Source organism: Stigmatopora nigra, chromosome 3, assembly GCF_051989575.1.
Source record: "Stigmatopora nigra isolate UIUO_SnigA chromosome 3, RoL_Snig_1.1, whole genome shotgun sequence".
Classification (NCBI taxonomy): domain Eukaryota; kingdom Metazoa; phylum Chordata; class Actinopteri; order Syngnathiformes; family Syngnathidae; genus Stigmatopora; species Stigmatopora nigra.
In genome coordinates this window covers 13065906-13083610 of record NC_135510.1, presented here as the reverse complement: position 1 = coordinate 13083610, position 17705 = coordinate 13065906, and the positions used below count along the sequence as shown (strand labels likewise).

Here is a 17705-nt window from a genome sequence, read left to right as displayed (position 1 = left end):
AGCCGGGAATGTTGCTTATTTTTTGAATACTCTGATGAGATTGTATCATTTAATAGGTGTGTAAAAATCATTGAATTTTGGCCAACCTTTTTCAGTTCATCCCTACATTTTGCTCATTATAATTGCTAGTATGTGTCTTCAATGATGCAATCACCTGAAGCTTGAATAAATGTATTTGAAGATGACACTGAATCATTTCAATGGATGGCAAAGTTTGCTTGCTGTGCCAGAGGGGCCAGTTTTGGCAAATGTGTCTGTAACTCCCGACTATTCTGCTGCCAACATAATGGAGTAATGACTTTTGCTTAAGTAACAATGGCAACAGGCATGGTTATAATTGTGCTTCCCAGAGAAATAAAGAGTATTTGATTTTTCTGCCTTTTACTATTCATTGCTGGCATAAATTGCTTATACAAACAAATCTATAATACCCGTTTATTTTTGTTAAACAATAATAATGCCTAATCATTACACCATTTTGCTGTATAAACCATGTAGTGGCTGACTTGGCCGAGCACTTAGGTTAGAGTGCTATGAGCTGGAAACAACTACAGACACCGGGTTCATTGGAAAATGGAGTGTAGCCTATATTAACTTCCAATTTGTCAGGCTGTAGGACTGAATCATGGCAAAGCTCTCTGTGCGCATTATTAAGAGCTCTGCTGCCTCTGTGTATTGAGTCAGTCATGGATTGAAACCTTGTTCTGAAACCACCTGGAGTGCAACCTTTTGTGTTATCCAAACAGCACATATTGACTGCTCTTTCTGAATGTCGACTTCAGCACTTAGAGCTCATTTACTTCCATAGTAACCAGTAACCATTACATCCGCATTCTCTAAAATTACTCATCACCTGAAGTTCATTTAATCAAATGTACACATTTTCCTCGTTTCAATTAAACATGTACATGATTTTAATATTGGGGCGGTTTGCATGTTCTCTCCGGGTCTGCGTGGGTTTCCTCCGGGTATTCCGGTTTCCTCCCACATTCTAAAAATATGCATGGCAGACTGATTGGACACTCTAAATTACCCCTAGGTATGGGTGTGAGTGTGCATGGTTGTCCGTCTCCTTGTGCGCTGGGATAGGCTCCAGCAACCCCCACGACTCTAATTAGGATAAAGCGGTTCAGAAAATGTGATGAGATAATTTTAATAGAATCCGTAAGTCACTCTCTCAAACGTTCTCACCCAGTTGCTAAATTATTTAGCAAGAATATATTCATACCTCTACTTACAAACACATTTTCACATGCTTTATTTATTTTAAGACATTAAAAAATCATTTCCTTACATCTTTCATATTAAATTGGGACACTGACAAATTGGGAGACTGACAGTGATTAGTTGGAAGTTGTGTGAGGCCTGTTGAACAAATAAGACAATTTACATATAAAGTACACATCTACTTATGAAATTTTCAAGTTACGAAACAAGTTCTGGACCCTACTAATTTCGTAAGTAGAGGTATGACTGTATCCTCTATTTAAATTGTGCGCCTAGCCTTTTTTTTTTTACTTGGGGTCCTAAAATTGAAGGTTAGGATGTTATTCTCCAAGGGAAAAAAAAGAAAAGTTAGTCTGGAGCCCTTTGGTCATAGCAGTGGCATATATATAATTCAAGACAGTTCAATAAGGAAGCCTACGAGGCTATATCCTCTCTGAATGCTTTCCTGGGAGGTTGGACTGTCAGCATTATTGAAAAAGAGCAAGCGATTAAGTAGCATGGATGAGTAATGTTGGGGAAAAAAAGTGTTAAAAGGTTACTATGCTGTTAATGTGTGAATGTTTCTTAGATTTCATACCATTGATCCATGAAGATGTGGGATTTTGCGGTCTCTATTTTTCTTCTCCGGCTTCCATGGGGATTTGAACTCTCATCGTCTAACATTTTGGAATTTTTGTCACACTAATCCATACACATACACAGAAACAGATATACATGACTGTTCCTTATGTTTTAGGTACACTTTTAGAGAAATACTCACCGCAAAAACCTGACACCTCAAGGAGCAAAAATCGAGGGTCAATTCTTTCTGTGCTCCTCTGTCCATTGCTGTGAAGGATTGCAGGGAATTAAGAGGGATTCGACTCTCAGTTTGGGGCCCATGGTACTTACTGAGTTGCTCAAGGCAGTGATGGAAGGGACTGGAATCTACACCCCAGGGTGAGAGAGTGACACAATGCAACATGGAAGAAAAACACTGCAGTGGTAAATAATGGAGTACCTACAAAAAAACAAAATGATTAAATAGTTTCCAGGCTTAACAGACACGTGACATTAACGGTCATTCAAAGACAATGCAAGGAGAAAGCATGGACGATCACAATTGATGTACTATCAATAGGATGTGTAGATAACGTGATTGTGGAAAAAAGCAAGAAACATCAGATGAAAATGTGATGAAATTAAATTATGATAAATGCTCCTGGTTGAAATTGACAAAGAGCAAATCACCTTATTACCTTAAATGTAGGATCTTCAGGAAGTCTTATTAAAATATTTTCTTGTGAATGATGCTTTTGTATATAGTTGAACTACTCAGGAAACATTCCACAAAGAGATGCTGCAGGGGAGAAAAAAAAGTGGGAGAATCTTTTTGATACAACACAGGACGATATACATGGAGCAGGTCCTGAGACAAACCCTTGCAGTGAAAACTTGTTAAAGTTGAAGATGGACTCATCAAACACTGGATCAGGTGTTAGTCTGTCCATTGTGCCAATAGATGGTATTTGCATGAGGTTAGCATTGATGTGAGCGTAGGTTTGGAGGTACGTCTCCATGGTCACATAATCAGTAGTGTTTTGTACGGCCTTTTCACCCCTTTGTAAGCAGGCATAGCATTTCATTGTTCAGCACTGGCCCCTGTTGTATCAATTAGTGCTTGAAGAGAATTTCAGACCATGAAAGTTACTCTAAATATCACAAATTGTACATAAAAGCACTATATAGGTCATCTCCATTTAAAATGTCATTTTAATTGCCATGAAAGCAGTCAAAAATCTCACGTTCCGTCATCGTCAGCCTCAAGAGTAAGTCTGTGCTGCTCAAGTATTTCTGACTCCCGCTGGGTAGGAGATTGCCTCAAAACCAGGGTATAGCCTTTTGGCAGTAGGTTTGACACTTGTGTGGCAGAGAAGCCCTACGCTGTCAGACAGTGTAAATGGAAGCATAGATGCCCCAACACTACCAATTGTGTAGTGTTACCTTCTGCTTCTACTTTGAAAATATGTTTAAAAATAAATAAATAAAACAGTGGCCTGGGGTCACTCTGGGTTCAAATCCAGGTCATGTCCACCTGTGTGGAGTTTGCATGTTCTACCAGGGCCTGCGTGGGTTTCCTCCAGGTACTCTGGTTTCCTCCCACATTCCAAAAACATTCAAGGTCGGCTGATTGGACACTCTAAATTGCCCCCTAGGTATGGGTGTGAGTGTATATGGTTGTCCGTCTCCATGGGGCCTGCGATCAGCAGGCCACCGATTCAGGGTGTCCCCCGCCTCTGGCCTGGAGTCAGCTGGGATAGGCTCAAGCACCCACATGATCCTAATGAGGATTAAGGCAGTTCATAAAATGAGAGAGAAATAAAACAGTATATATTTTGACCCTCTGAAGAAGGCAGAAGTACAACGCCAAAACCTGTCAGGTGACTAAAAGCTTAAAAAAAAACACTACTGTTATAAATAAACTAGTCAAAACATGGATAACAAGAAGACAAAATGAACTTTGTACAGGTATATACTTTTAGTTCTTAATATTTGCTTTCATTGGCATAGCAATTAATTAACATTTTTGTGTATTATGGATGGCTCCCTATTCATAATGAAATCAAACACTCAGTTTCAAGCTTCTGCACAAGCTATCCAATTCAATATAGATGTCAGGAATTTTCACAGCAACCCCCATCTCGCCAGGGTTAATTGACTCTTAAAATCCATTTCTACTGGTACATCTGTGTTGCCAAAACCATATCAATATCTCTTCATTATCCCAGCAAACAAAACCGTCCAACCATAACAAGCCACATAATAATTTGTGTACCAATAGTGCGCAAGAACTCCATCTCAACTACAGTGTACACTGAGGTGTCATCAGTCTCCAGGGGCTACTCTCCATCTGCTCACAAAGATAACACATTCAATTTCATTTGTGCTGCAAGCTGAGCCACACTCCTTTTCTGTTCTGCCTGTGTTTGAGGTACAAGCAAAAAGACAAGAAAAGTATGTTGGAAATAAAATCCCAAAGGGTACTGAAGTCTACTCACTCCCTCACTCTGTCAGGAGTCGCTGGATCGCCTCTCCTGACATGACGTCACGGTAGTTATCAGCCGTGGCTAATTACGTGATTGGATTATTTTTGGTATTTAAGCATTGTGACTTTCTGTGGACGCTGTTGGATCGTCTGTTTTCGTCCTGGTGTAGTACTGGTTTAGTTCTGGTTTCGTTTCCTGTTAAATCCTCGTAGTCATTGCTGTTTCCATGACGCCCCGCCGCATGTTGTTTTCGTTTGTAATGAGTGGTCAAGCTAAGTTGTTGAAGTTATGTTACCCCGTTCAATAAATCAACCTACAAGAGCTACAGACCTGCCTCACCTTTCCATTCCTTCGGCGACTCTGCATCTGGGTTCAACTTCCCCTCCGATCGCCTCGCACTTCGCGGCGGCGATCGTAACACACTCACTCACCAAATAATGAACTAGCACTACTTGAAAGATGTATAGCTGTAAAACGTACAGAACCAAAAGTTTGCTCATCTCTTAAAACCAGAAAACATAAGATGATAAATGTGATGAAACTCAGTTAAAGTTGACCAAGTTTGGGAAACAGTGAGTTGAACTATTGTTTGAGTTTTTATGTAAGTGTACAATATTATCATAGACGCATGAAGACATGGCAGATGAGTGGTCAGTGCGCCGACTACACAGTTTTTGGGTCGAAGGTTCAATCCCAAGTTGGTCCGCACTGTGTGGAGTTTGCATGTTCTCTACACGCTTGGGTGGATTTTCTCCAGGTACTCCGGTTTCCTCCCACATACCAAAAACAAGGGAAAAAGTGTGACCGAACACTCACGAATCGGCGGCCAGCCAATCGCAGGGCACAAGGAAATGGACAACCATGCACTCACCCATAGCGAGCAAAGGGCAATTTAGAGAGTCCAATCAGCCTACCTTGCATGTCTTTGGAATGTGAGAGGAAACCGGAGTACCCAGAGGAAACCCACGCAAGCCCAGAGAGAACATGCAAACTGGATTTGAACCCAGGACCCCAGCGCTTTAAGGCCGACACGCTAAACACTCGTTCCACCGCTCCAGGCACCCCATGTATACTAATTGTCTTTCTTTATTTTATTCAAGTTTGCAGGCTTTTACCACAACCTTTGTATTAAGTTGTCTTATATGACCACAGGAAGAAACATTTTTAGGTGCCCCTGTAGGTTTTCAGACCCATTTTCCAGACCATCCGTTATAAGTGCCTGTGTGTGTAGTGAGGTAGTTTTTTCCCCCTATTTCTAAAGACTATTGTCCTCCATCAAGCACAGCAGGATGTTATCAGCTGCAGCCAGGCCCTCCCACAAATCTGTGTGTTTGAAAGAGAGAGAGGGAGAGAAGAGTGACAGAAAGTGAGAAAGAGACAGAGAGAAATAGAGTGAGGGATTGAGAGCGAGAGAGCATGAAGGTCTACTTCATTCAGTGAATATGACTGGCCCAGATTCCACAACTCTCAATGGTTATTATCATGAAAGTGCGAGACTTAAGTGAAGAACAGTCAAAGATCTTGTGCAGTTATTAAAAACCTTTGAAAAGCCTGATCTGGTGGCCTGACACTGACAGAGATGTAAAGGCAAGATCATCCAAAATGTGTCTCTTCCTCTCCAGGGGGAGGTAAATATAACATACGATGTAGTACTATTACAAGAACATGTTCATTTACTTCCAGTGACCAGTTACCATTATATCAGCATTCTCTAAAATGACTCATTACCTGAAGTTCATTTAATCAAATGTATCAATGTTTTCCTCATTTCAATTAAACATGTCATTTTAATATTACCCTTAAGTGTTCATGTTGCATTCAATTAGAATAATGTACAATTGGCACACAGTCATTACACTAATGTTAATGGACACTAATTACGTGAGCCTCGAAATCACTCAGACCGGCAAAAACTGTCCATTATCATGCCATTAGATTTACAGAACTTCACTTTTCTTTTTACCACCTACACACATCACCTAAGCATCTTCTTTCTGGTGTTCACATTCAAATACACATAAACCTATATGCGATATCAAGCACAGAATCCAAAACACGACACACATTTCAAGCAGCAGAAATAACATAAATAAGCAAATAAAATATTGATGAAACACTGAAGGAAAAGCTGAAGGAATAACTCTCTTTTTTTAAACGATCGACTGGTGGAGTGGTCTCCTTGCCTAGGGCAAATTCTTACTCAGGCATGCCCCTGCTGGTGCCTATCCCAACTGGCATTGGGCTAAAAACAGATTATAGGCTTTAGCAGTCATGTCTGGGGGCACATAATGTAAAAAGGCAATACTTGTATTCACTCCATCAATAACTAAGATGGAAGTCAAATTAAGCTACATTCAATTGTATTGATGCACCAGTGATGAAATATTTTAAATCAGCTAAAAGTCTAAAATTGACACAGATATTTAACAATTCCCCAGCACTCATTTTAGAAGAAAAATAACTATGTTTCAATGAGTATTTAATGTTATGTGAATTACATAATTGTGGGAGCAACTGGCGAAGCATTTTTGGACGGAGTTGACGACAGATTGTCATAGACATCCGGCTGGCGATACATAGAACGGTTGACTAACCCAACAGAATGAGGGATAAATGACAAAAGTTTTAGAAAGTGGCAGACAACATTTAGATGCATCATTGTAGCATCATATAGTCAAACACAGTTTGGAACAGGCACAAAAGATATTATGCACCCAGAAATTTGAAGGACCACATAGCTAGCCTCTTATGAGACACCCAAGGTGACCTTTGGCGGCATTTTTTCTTTCCATTATTACTTTAGCCATTGACTCACCAATGGGACATTCAGACAGTGTGCTGTCACAATCGGTTGTGTGCTCATCCAAATCTTCAGAGCCAGTAAGTGAAGATGTACACTCATGTAATGACGGGGTTGCAGGCTCTAGCCTGTCATGTCTAATGAATCTGTCAGGTTCTCACAAGATGCCTACGTATTGATCATCAAAACCTGACCTATTTTGCTCCAGGTCTTACAGCATAAAGAACAACTGGAACATTGTGGGGATTAAGGATGTTGGTGGGATGTCTCATTCGCTGTTATTCGAGATTAATATTCTTTTTCTGTGTTTTTTGGAAAAGGCAATGATTTAAGCCTCTTTAAATAGACTATATGAACATTGATTTGTATGCGGGGTGGCGAATGGTTAGCACATCGGCCTCACAGTTCTGATATTGAGGGTTCAATCCTAGGTCTGGGCGTCCTATGTGCATTTTGCATGTTTGCTCCGGGCTTGCGTGGGTTTTCTACGGGAACTTCGGTTTTCGTCCCAAATCCCAAAACCATACAGGGTAGGCTGCTCGAACACTCCAATTGCTCCCACGTATGAGAGTGATTCCGGGCCAGAGGCGTGGGACCCCCTGAATCGGTGGCCAGCCGATCACATTGACTACAATGTTGCATCTTTAAAATGATAATTTTTAAAACACTTTCTATCTTACACTTAAGAAGACATAACACATTGAACAATGCCAGGTCAAATGCCAGCAATTAGGCTGAGTCCCGGAAAACATTTAATTTCCAGCAAACAGAAGGCTTTCTTCTAAACTGATCACGGAGCTGTACACCAATTCCCAACAGTACTTTGCATTTTTGTACTTTTGCTAATCTTCAGTTAAAAAGTCAAAATGGATAAATAGTTTAGACTCTTATTGAAAATTATCCACACACCAGCACTAGGGAGAAAAAATAAAGAAAGGGGAAAAAAAAACGATAAACACTTAACTTCTGCCTCAGGAGTTGAATATTTTGGCTGATCGCTAACAGGTGCCAGAGATGCTCCGGGCTAGGAAGGAATAACAGTAACCATGAATCTCATGTAAAACACGGTAGATTGACTATGTATGGCAGGGGTCTCCAACTCCGGTCGTCGAAGGCCCCTATCCTGTCTGTTTTCCATGTTTCCCTGCACCAACAAGCCTGAATTAAATAATCAAGATGGTTAACAAGCTTCTGGACAGCTTGCTGATGAGTTGATCATTTGATTCAGATGTGGCAGAGGTGGGAGATATGGAAAATAGACTGGATGGGGCCCCTCAAGGACAATAGTTCGGCCCCCCTGGTGTATGGTGACAATAGTCTTTACTGCTTCCAATGTGATGCCCATATGTATGTTTAGGGACTGGATAGTAAACATTAGACACTGAGACAAATATTGTCTGCTGAAGCCTCCTGACATTGAAGGTCTTTAGGAATTAAGTCACGTCGAGTACTTTTTGTTGCCAGCACTCGTGTCCTGCAGCTGTGCAACCTCAATTCAGATCTGTTTGCCTAATTAATAAATGTTACCTCTAAATAAATTGTGACAGATAATTAATGGTGTTGGCCAGGCCTTGTGTGTGAAGGTCGTGGTGGCTTCTGATTGATGGTTTATTTATTTATTTTTCTGGATGAGGCAATTTAGCCAGACACAGCATCCTAAAACAATCCAGATGTCTGTCCTGATAAACACTTAATAGCATGCATTTTAAAGATATAATTTATACAGACAAGCCAGATGTCTTTTTGTTCCAGAATTTTCTTTTGATTTAGAGAAAACCAAACATATCAGGTCACTATTAATCCACCTTGTCTGTCTTTTTCAGGGAAACTAGACTTCCTACTACATATCAACTTCATCTAGCTCTACCGGTGGCATCTTAAGGCGGTCACAGGTCAGCCAACTGACAACACCACCTGCGTGTCCTGGGTCTATCTTGGGCCTCATCCCAGGAGGATGTGCCAGGAATACCTCAGCATCTCTCAGGTTGACCTACAACATCCTGTGACGGACACTCATTTTGGCTGCTTGTATACAGGATTTTGTTCTTTTCATCAAAAACAATCCCTCTAGCTACATGCAATAGTAATCAGGTCCACTGACCAGTAAACGGAGAGCATCACTTTTTGGCTCAACTGCTTCAACACGACAAACTGATAGAGGCCCTGCATCCAGTGCAGTGCAGAATCACATCAATGCAAGTCCATCTTTTCATTTCCTTACTCAACTCACGATAATGACCCGCAGATAGTTAAATTCCTTTATTTGGGAAAGAAACTCCCTAAGAAATCCTAACCCACCTTTTTTGACTGAGGACCATTGTTTCTGGTTCCGAAGTCAAGCTGCTAATCCCAACTGGTTTACACTTCTCACTCCACTAAGAGTTTAAGATCACTGCTTGATGAAGTTAACAAACCACATTATCTGCGAACATAGATATGCAATACTAAGGTTGCTAAGGCAGAACCCCTCAGCACCTCGGCGGAGCCTGGATATTCTGTCCAAAATGGTTATGAATGGAATCAGTGAGAAATGTAGCCTATGCAGAGTACAAATCTTATAAACCAAACTCTCATCGGTCAGGAACTGACTGCACCGCCCCTGTCAGAAGGCTTTGTACTCATTCTACCAGAGCACCCACAACAGTGCTTCCAGAGTGACACCGTTCACACATGCAGACTGCTTGTGACAACTCCCATGACCCCTCACGGACCCTAGTGAAAGTGTAGAACTGTGTACTGTTCAACTACCACTCAGAAAACCACTCTGCCCCATTTGAAAGAAAGGAGCGAAGCACTCGATAATTGATCTCGCTCTTCTGAGGGGTCCCGACACAAAAAAGTGCAACACTACTGCCCCCCCCCTAAATGATTAGAATTATTAGAATCATAGGCTCAATTCAACAGAACTTGGGGATAATCGTAAATTCCATATCTAAATATTCACTTTAGAACACGTTTTAATATACAATGCAACCAAGCTGATCGTTTAAAATTGATTCAAAGGATTTTGTCAGATTTGGGTAAAATATATTATAAATTTATAATATTGTGGCGCCAAATTGCTTTTGGTCCTCAATAATAGGAAGAGATGCATAACAAGAGATGATGCTGAAGTCGGTTAAGCAAGTTTCTAAACTAAGCTTAGCTATTTGATGAGGTGGCCTATTCAAAGCATAGACTGAGGTGAGGGGTATGTCACGCCAGAGCTCAAAACAGTCGGTTGGTCTATGATTTGGAAATCTGAGAGCTTTTGTCTGCAGCTTAGCTTAAAGTCACAGTGAGTGTAGCCGAGGCTTGAAGCAGAAGGGTTGGCCACACACGGGCGCATGAATTTAAAAGCACATAGTTTAGCCGGAGGCTCAGCAGACAATTGGATGGACTCGAGTTTCAAATTTGATGATTCGCATATCCACTTGGCCTTGACCGGGAGGGCTTCACAGTCGACATGACTCCGGATGCAATGACTCGACAAGTTAATTTGACGTGGAAAACTTGATGCAGACATTGTGTAGAATGTAGCAATTCCCACCTGGCGCATTGCAGATCCTCAAAGATTGACGCCATAAAGAGCTATTACCTCTTTGGCTGCCTTTGACAGCAATACATGTCTGAAAAGACTAGGCAGCTTGAAATCAGAAACAAAGCTGAAGAAGTCAACTAAGTCACACTTTGATAGTCCAAAGGTTGGGAAAGCTCCGTGGATAACAATGAATTTCACAGTCTTTAAGAGTGTTAAATAACTGATAAATTCACGCCAACATGATCTAAATGCACGGGGAGTTTGCTGTTAGCGCCGACATGCATGACAAGATGATTGATGGTGTGTGGGAGAATATGTATTCGGCTTGAAAGTAGATCCGTGAGTTTTTCATCTATTGTACCTGGTGAGGTGAGAAAGCAAATCTGGATAATGGAAACACTTGGTTGGGTGGTAGTGGGCCCATGGCTTACCATATTCGTAACCCTAACCTTAAGTACAAACTATCCCCCTGGATGTGGTCTACAGCCAACCCTTTTCATAACCCTCAACGAGGCATCCAGTGAAAGCTTTTGAAACCAAGCTAGTTAGTCAACAATTTTAAGGTCAAGAATTAAGCGGAAATACGGAAGGTTGAAAATCTGGGAGATGTTTAGGAATATGTTTAACGAGCAATCCATGTGCATTATTGTTGTGACATGTTTTTGAAGTGTGTTCCTCAGAGCATTGGCCTCACGCCCCCATTTACTAGCGCGCCCCCGTCTTGGAAGCTCTAGACAGATAAAATTGGCCAAATGTGCTGTAACGTTGCCTGACATTTCAACATGCTTTCATCCTGGTTTGTGTGTGAACCTAGAGATTAGGTCTCCTTTGGGGACACTGGTGAGGCTAGCGAGATAAACAGGAAGGAAGAACAGATGGTTGTATTATTTTTCTGATACCGGCACTCCTGGAATACAAAGGGTCAGGCACTCACAAGAAATACATCCCCTAATGATTGACACTGCAAAAGCTGTGTACTTGGAAGAGAAACATTGTCATAAAACAATAGAGACAAGCCACCAATCCCTTTAAAAAGCACATACAAGCGAGACAGGGTTTTGCGGACCCTTTTTGTAGCCTAGTTATGGATGAGATGATACAATGTTTGCTACCCAATATGTTGGTCTTGTTCAATTTAATAGCATGTGTGAAGCATTCCTCCTTTTCAGGATATCATCACGGAGTCTACAGAGCCCACTCCAATAAGGAAGATCCAGGCAATGGCATTTTCTTTCCATCTTTGTTCGCTGGTTGGTTATGGTGACATCCTTGACAATACTAAACTAGGCTAACTATGCAGTTATCTGTCTCGCCTTGATATGAATTGGCAAATTCCGTGAGTTTGTTAAAATGATAGCGAGGAAGACCAAAAACCAAGTTACAACATGTACGTCAAAAACTGCTAATATTCGCTTAATTGCCGGACTGTTAATTTAATAAACTCAATATAATGCTAACTGGCTGGCAACTAATCATTCCAATAAAAATCAGACACTTTTGTGTGCCTATACACATCAAAATTTGGAGATGATACTTTCCCACTCCCATTTGAATCCCAGGGCAAATAGTTGAGAGAACTAAAGAGAAAACCAGAAGGACTGCGAAACGCTTGTGTCCTGAGAAAGACACAAAACAGCAAAAAGACTTTACTCCCCAGAGTAAAGAGCCTGAGTTTGAGTTAAGACATTGAATTGATCGCAACTGGACGTTTCTTGTTGCGTTTAGATGCTTTGCCTTTCATCAGATTAGGCTTTGGCACTTCAGTTCATGCAACAAGGCTAGTTGGGGCTGCAATTCCCTCACTCTACTACCTGTCTTTCTTTCCTGGGTCTGGGTTCTGGAGTTTCAGCTCAGCTCAACTAGTTACTGTATTTTCAGACCTTTCAGGCGCACCTAAAAGTCTAAAAATGTCCCCCAACGTAATGGCTGCGAACCACACTGTCGACAAGAGAGGGGAAAAAAAATGAAATTTGCGGAATGGCAATTGATCTCCAACCGCAATTTTAACTTAGCTATTCAGATTTATTGAATTTGAATATATTCCAATATAAACTGCAATACCATTCATAAATGTACATACCTGTAATTTACACTATCCTGTCTGTCGACTATTTAGCTTCTGTTAGAAACAATTTAACGGATTCAAAAACACACAAAGGTAAATTAAAAGCATTGTTATTGATATTTCAATTAAAAAAAATAACAACACAAAAAGTATGTGTATTCAAACCTTCTAGCATATATATTTACGAGTATTAGTAAGGAACCAGCGATGCCCAGTGCATGACATAAAATGTACACACCCGCAACCAGAAATACTTACACAACGCTCCAACGTGACACTGGGTTAAATAAACACTAAATTGTTCTGCTCTGCCTGCCCTTTAGTCAATAGAAGCGATGGGGCAGCCTTGTCACTAGCTCAGCTGCACTTTTTAATTATACCCCAATTGATCGCGCCCAACGTCGATAAGGCATTTAAGCTGCCTAATCCTTGTTTCGTCAACATGAACAATGTGCACCTTCTGGGGCGAGGCACTATTGGTTGCCTCTTATACATTTAACTAGCTTCCCTTTTTAAGAAATGCTTAGAGATGCAACATTGTGTCTTCAATATTCCGGTTCTACGGACTGTTGATACAACTGTCCCTGCCTCTATTGTGTGCTTCTCTAGATCTCATTCTTTGATAGTTTATTGAGTTGCTTTAAAGAGTAACATTCTGGTTCTCCCTTTCTCTCTCTGTCTCTCTCTTTCTCTCTCTCTACCCACACCCCAGAATACTGTTAGATTAGAACTGTTATTGAAGGAGTACATTCCATCACTTTGGGGGTGACCTCGATGACTCCAGCTCATGAATGGTAAGCACCCTTGGGTTGAGCTTCCCCCTCCAGACAAAAAAGAGCACACTGAGTGTTGACAGAGAGCTTAGGTCGCCCTTCACTAGAACTATAAGCATCAGAGCGGTGAGAAAAGGAGAATTACTATACAGCTGACTGGCACTTGGTTAATTGACTAAACCCCTACATAACCCATCACAGAGATGATCGCAACAGTTTTGTTCACCCCATTAGGTTCCACATATTCTAGGATGGACCCACCCTTACTGATCTGTAGAAATTAATTACTCACGGATATGCCTGGGGATCATGCATTGTATTAAATGTACGTATCATCTTCTGTTTGAGTGGAGATTTAATCAGGAAAATTACTTGTTTGTCTTGACATAAACTAAACTCGAGAGGACAGACTTTTCAACGTGAGCAATGTGAGCTACGTATTGCATAATGTGCATTCCACACTTCATTATTGCTTTACACCATTTTTGTGGATTTTTCCCTGAATGTCCTCTCATGCACGCAGATCCTTCAAATGTTATAAATTCCAGACCAAGAGAGCTATGGAAGTGTGTCACTCACCGTTTATCATTCGATCCATCCCAAAACGTCTTGAATGAGAGAGCAACAGCCAACACATATTTTCCAAGAGTTGACATCAAAAAAGGAAGAAAGTTCATCTGTATGGGGGGAAAAGAAGGTAAATCCTCAAATATGATGCTTATGATTGCTGGATAGGGAGCTATTTTACAGAAAAAACTTGAAGCCAATACATAGAGCAAATAAAGTAAACAACAAAAATATTTATTAACTGGAGAATGTCTTACAGCAAACGCTTATCACAACACAGTCATGAATTCAAGTGACACTTAACCCTTTGAGGACAAGTACTGTAAATAAACAGTGAATTTCTCTAGTGTCTTCGTCTATCAAAAACATGGAGAAACATATCAGGTTTGAGAAGTAGAAATCTCCTTTTTTTTTCTTTTTTTTAAAGAAAGTTGGACAAAATGGAGAAACACGATGGCTTTTTTTGTGTGTCCTCATGAAAATAAAATCAAGAACATCTCTTTCTCAACTCTGAATTTTCATTTTCCTTTTCCTTCTTTTTTTATGTGTATGTAGTTCTATTTTTCGTCAATATTATGTAGAGATATTTCCCATAAAGTTTGTCTGTGCCGGGAATAATCAGTTGATGCAGATTTTGTTATACAAACACAATGACTAGTCTAATCAATAAAGTTGCCCTAAAACAGTGAAGAGAGAAAAAAATGTCAGTTACTAAAAGGGTTAAGGCAAACATAGAAAAATAAATAGCAATAAAAACAATATACAACTTGCTTCTCATACTGGACTCAAAACACTCCTAAGAAGCTCTAATGAATGAAAATTATTCATATTAGTCTTATGTTCTTTAAAGACCCCTTCACTTTACACTCTATATACAATAAAATGACCACTCCTACAGGAATGAAAGTAATTACTGAAAGCAACACATTATGCAGACACACAATAGTAATATAAAACTGTATAATGTCATCATATTGTCTGTATGTAAAAACATTTACACACCGACTTGCAATGTGTCAACAGTATTTTTTTAACATATTTTTTAAAACCTTATATACCAAATAAAGCAACATTGTGAGTAGAACAAGTGTTTACGGTGATCTTTTTACAAATCTCTACTTTTGACAGTTGTTTTCAACTTCATTGAGAACAGATACCATGAATATCACTTTTTGAAAGCTGACTATGCACATTGAACATATTTAACAAAACGGTAGTGAACAAAGGAACATAGATATGCTCCTTAAAGATAGAAACTGAAGAGATGAAACAAGGTCACCGTGACTGAAAACTGAAAAGTGGTGGCTGATCTCTCTGCATGTTACCATCCCCTTGGAGGTTCAATGACAGCCTATCACAAGAAGCCCCTTCAGGTGTTACAAGCCAAACAGATCAAGGTCACTGAAAGGTGTGGACTTTGCAGAATGCGCATGCAATTCTGTAGAAATAATTCAAGCATTGATACAGCTTTGTATTAAATATCAAGAAGTGTGGCAAGTGACTTCACGAGTTGAAGGGTCATGAGTAAAACCCACATCCTCTCAGTTCTGAAATGTGTTGTAAAGTGCTTTTGTAGACAAGCATAACGAATGACTTTCAGCTGAACAAAATGTGACCCTGACAAGCCAGATGTTCCATAGCATGGTTCAAACAGATTTGACAAAACATTTCATTTCAAGGTCTGTGCTTATATCAAACTGTGGCTACTGCGTCAAGCATCCATCTTAGCTTTTGAGGGGAAAAACAAATAATTCGAAAAGCTATAGGCTCAAGGTGTAACCAACGGGACACTAAAGGGAAAACAAGTCCTCCCAGGACAAACATCACTATGATGGAAAACAGGACAGGACCGAATATGGTTTATGAACATGGGTAGTGATGCAGAAAGAGCACTGACATTTTTCGTCTTAATGAGCCTGACCGTGTGTAAACAGATTCGACACACTGTGACCTGCTGGCATACTCAGAGCCAGATGAGCAGGCCTTTATTTATCTCTTTCCTTTTTTTACATCTTGCTGTCATTGCATGTGTGGCATACAGTGAAGAGCTCGGCAGTCTTGAGAATGACAGAGCAATATGACCAACAGCATCGTCCAGCAACTTAATCAATGTCTACTGCTGGTGTGGGCCCAGATGGTTCTGTGGCATATAATCACATTCCTCCTATACACTGTGGAAATCAAAAATACTGCTGTGAAAAAAAAGTACAGAGCCCGCAATGGCTCCGCTGAGAGGTCCCATAATCGTACACACTCATACCAACGGACAATTTGGAGTGTCTACACGTTTTTGTGATGTGAGACGAAAACGGAGTACCCGGAGAAATCCCAAGGATCGATGGGCAAACATGCAAAATCCGTCGATCTCATAATTGTGAGGGTGGCCTGCTAACCACTAACCCACCGTGCCTCCCGAAAATTGTATTGGTTGCTATTGTAGGTTGGCCAATCATGATTGCTTTTTAAAATACATTGGAGATTATGGTCTATTCTTTTTCACTGTTTTGTTGAAGCTTCAGTCACTCACTACTGCCTCTTGAGGTAAGAAAATGATATTGCAAGGCAAAAGTCAGCGTGCTAACTTCGTCAGATGTTGCTGTGCGATGGTTACGCTATGTTTGACATGACCATTAGTCCTCCATATCTAACTATCTTCTGCCTTCATTAATATTGCTGAATGTAATTATCTTGAATTATAGGCATTTTGATTCATTCACCAAAATGTCCTGTAAAAATTCTCAGTGACCTCATTACCAGGCTTCTTAAAATTCTCAGTGATAACTTTCAGCAGCTTGCATCTGCTTATAAGAGTCAACAACTTTGTTGTGAAGCAAGGATGAATTAAAAAAAGATACAACAGGGTATTGAGTTGCTATGGCCTCGGGCTCCTGCAAAGCTACCCACAGCTGCGTCCCGTCAACAGTGTTAACAGGTGGGGAAGAAAGTCCATGTCTCAACGGGTGTGTGAATTGTATTTTAGATGCACATGATGGCATGCACGAGACAGAGCAAAAGTCTGTAAAAAAAATAGGGGAATAAGAATATAATGATGGAGAAGGGGGTGGGTGGTGTTCACGCAAAAGGTAGTTAGAATAAGGGTCAAGAGTAAGCAGAGCTTCAATTGTTTTGAAGGCAGTCGAGATCCACTGAACAGCAGACATTTCCATTCTGTTAAGGGCAGCATGAAAGCACAAAGAAGAAGAAAGTTTTGTACACTTTGTCAACATGGACAAGTCTTGAAAGAAATTGTAGTATAGTTATGTAAATTATTGAGCGTTTACATTCTATAGTTTTATTCATATATTTGCAATTAGGGACTAGGAACTTGGGCCCGTCTTTGTCTGGGAGGCTAGTGCGGTGTTGGGAAAGAGTCAATGATATACCAACTCTGTCACGCCAATTTCAAAGTTGAGTATTGGCAGGCTCAGGCTGCCCCAAAGACAAGCACACATTGTTAGAATTTTTGAGATTTTGCATTTCCTAAGTAGAATTTGCATTTGGAGACAAAATTTCACGTAAAGCCATTTCCCAACTTGGAATATTCATTAGTAGGGTCTTCCGTAAGGTGAGGTATAACAATAGTATATCTAAATCTAAATCGCATGCATATTTACCTAAGGATTAACTAAGAAATACGATTATTTCAATTTCAATTGCACTTAATTATAGTTGCTTCAGTAAAAGAAAAAACAGAGACTAAAGTATATCATTTTGAAACATGATGCTA

The 17705-nt window shown here is 40.3% G+C and overlaps 1 protein-coding gene and 1 long non-coding RNA gene across 3 annotated transcripts in view; both read right to left on the bottom strand.

The window, feature by feature from the left end:
- Positions 1–1813: 1813 nt before the first annotated feature.
- Positions 1814–14083, bottom strand: LOC144193846 (uncharacterized). The gene is made up of 5 exons (XR_013325782.1): positions 13991–14083; positions 2466–2566; positions 2119–2227; positions 1988–2055; positions 1814–1908 (listed from the first exon to the last, which is right to left on the bottom strand). It is a non-coding gene; the product is annotated as an uncharacterized LOC144193846 (long non-coding RNA).
- A 108-nt stretch (positions 14084–14191) lies between these two features.
- LOC144193844 (protein kinase C-binding protein NELL1-like) overlaps positions 14192–17705 on the bottom strand; it is a 109354-nt gene continuing 105840 nt past the window's right edge. For both annotated transcript variants that reach the window (XM_077712421.1, XM_077712423.1), the window contains one exon: positions 14192–17146. In XM_077712421.1, coding sequence (XP_077568547.1) covers positions 17096–17146 — 51 coding nt within the window. In that variant the 3' untranslated portion in view covers positions 14192–17095. The remainder of the gene's footprint in view (positions 17147–17705) is intronic.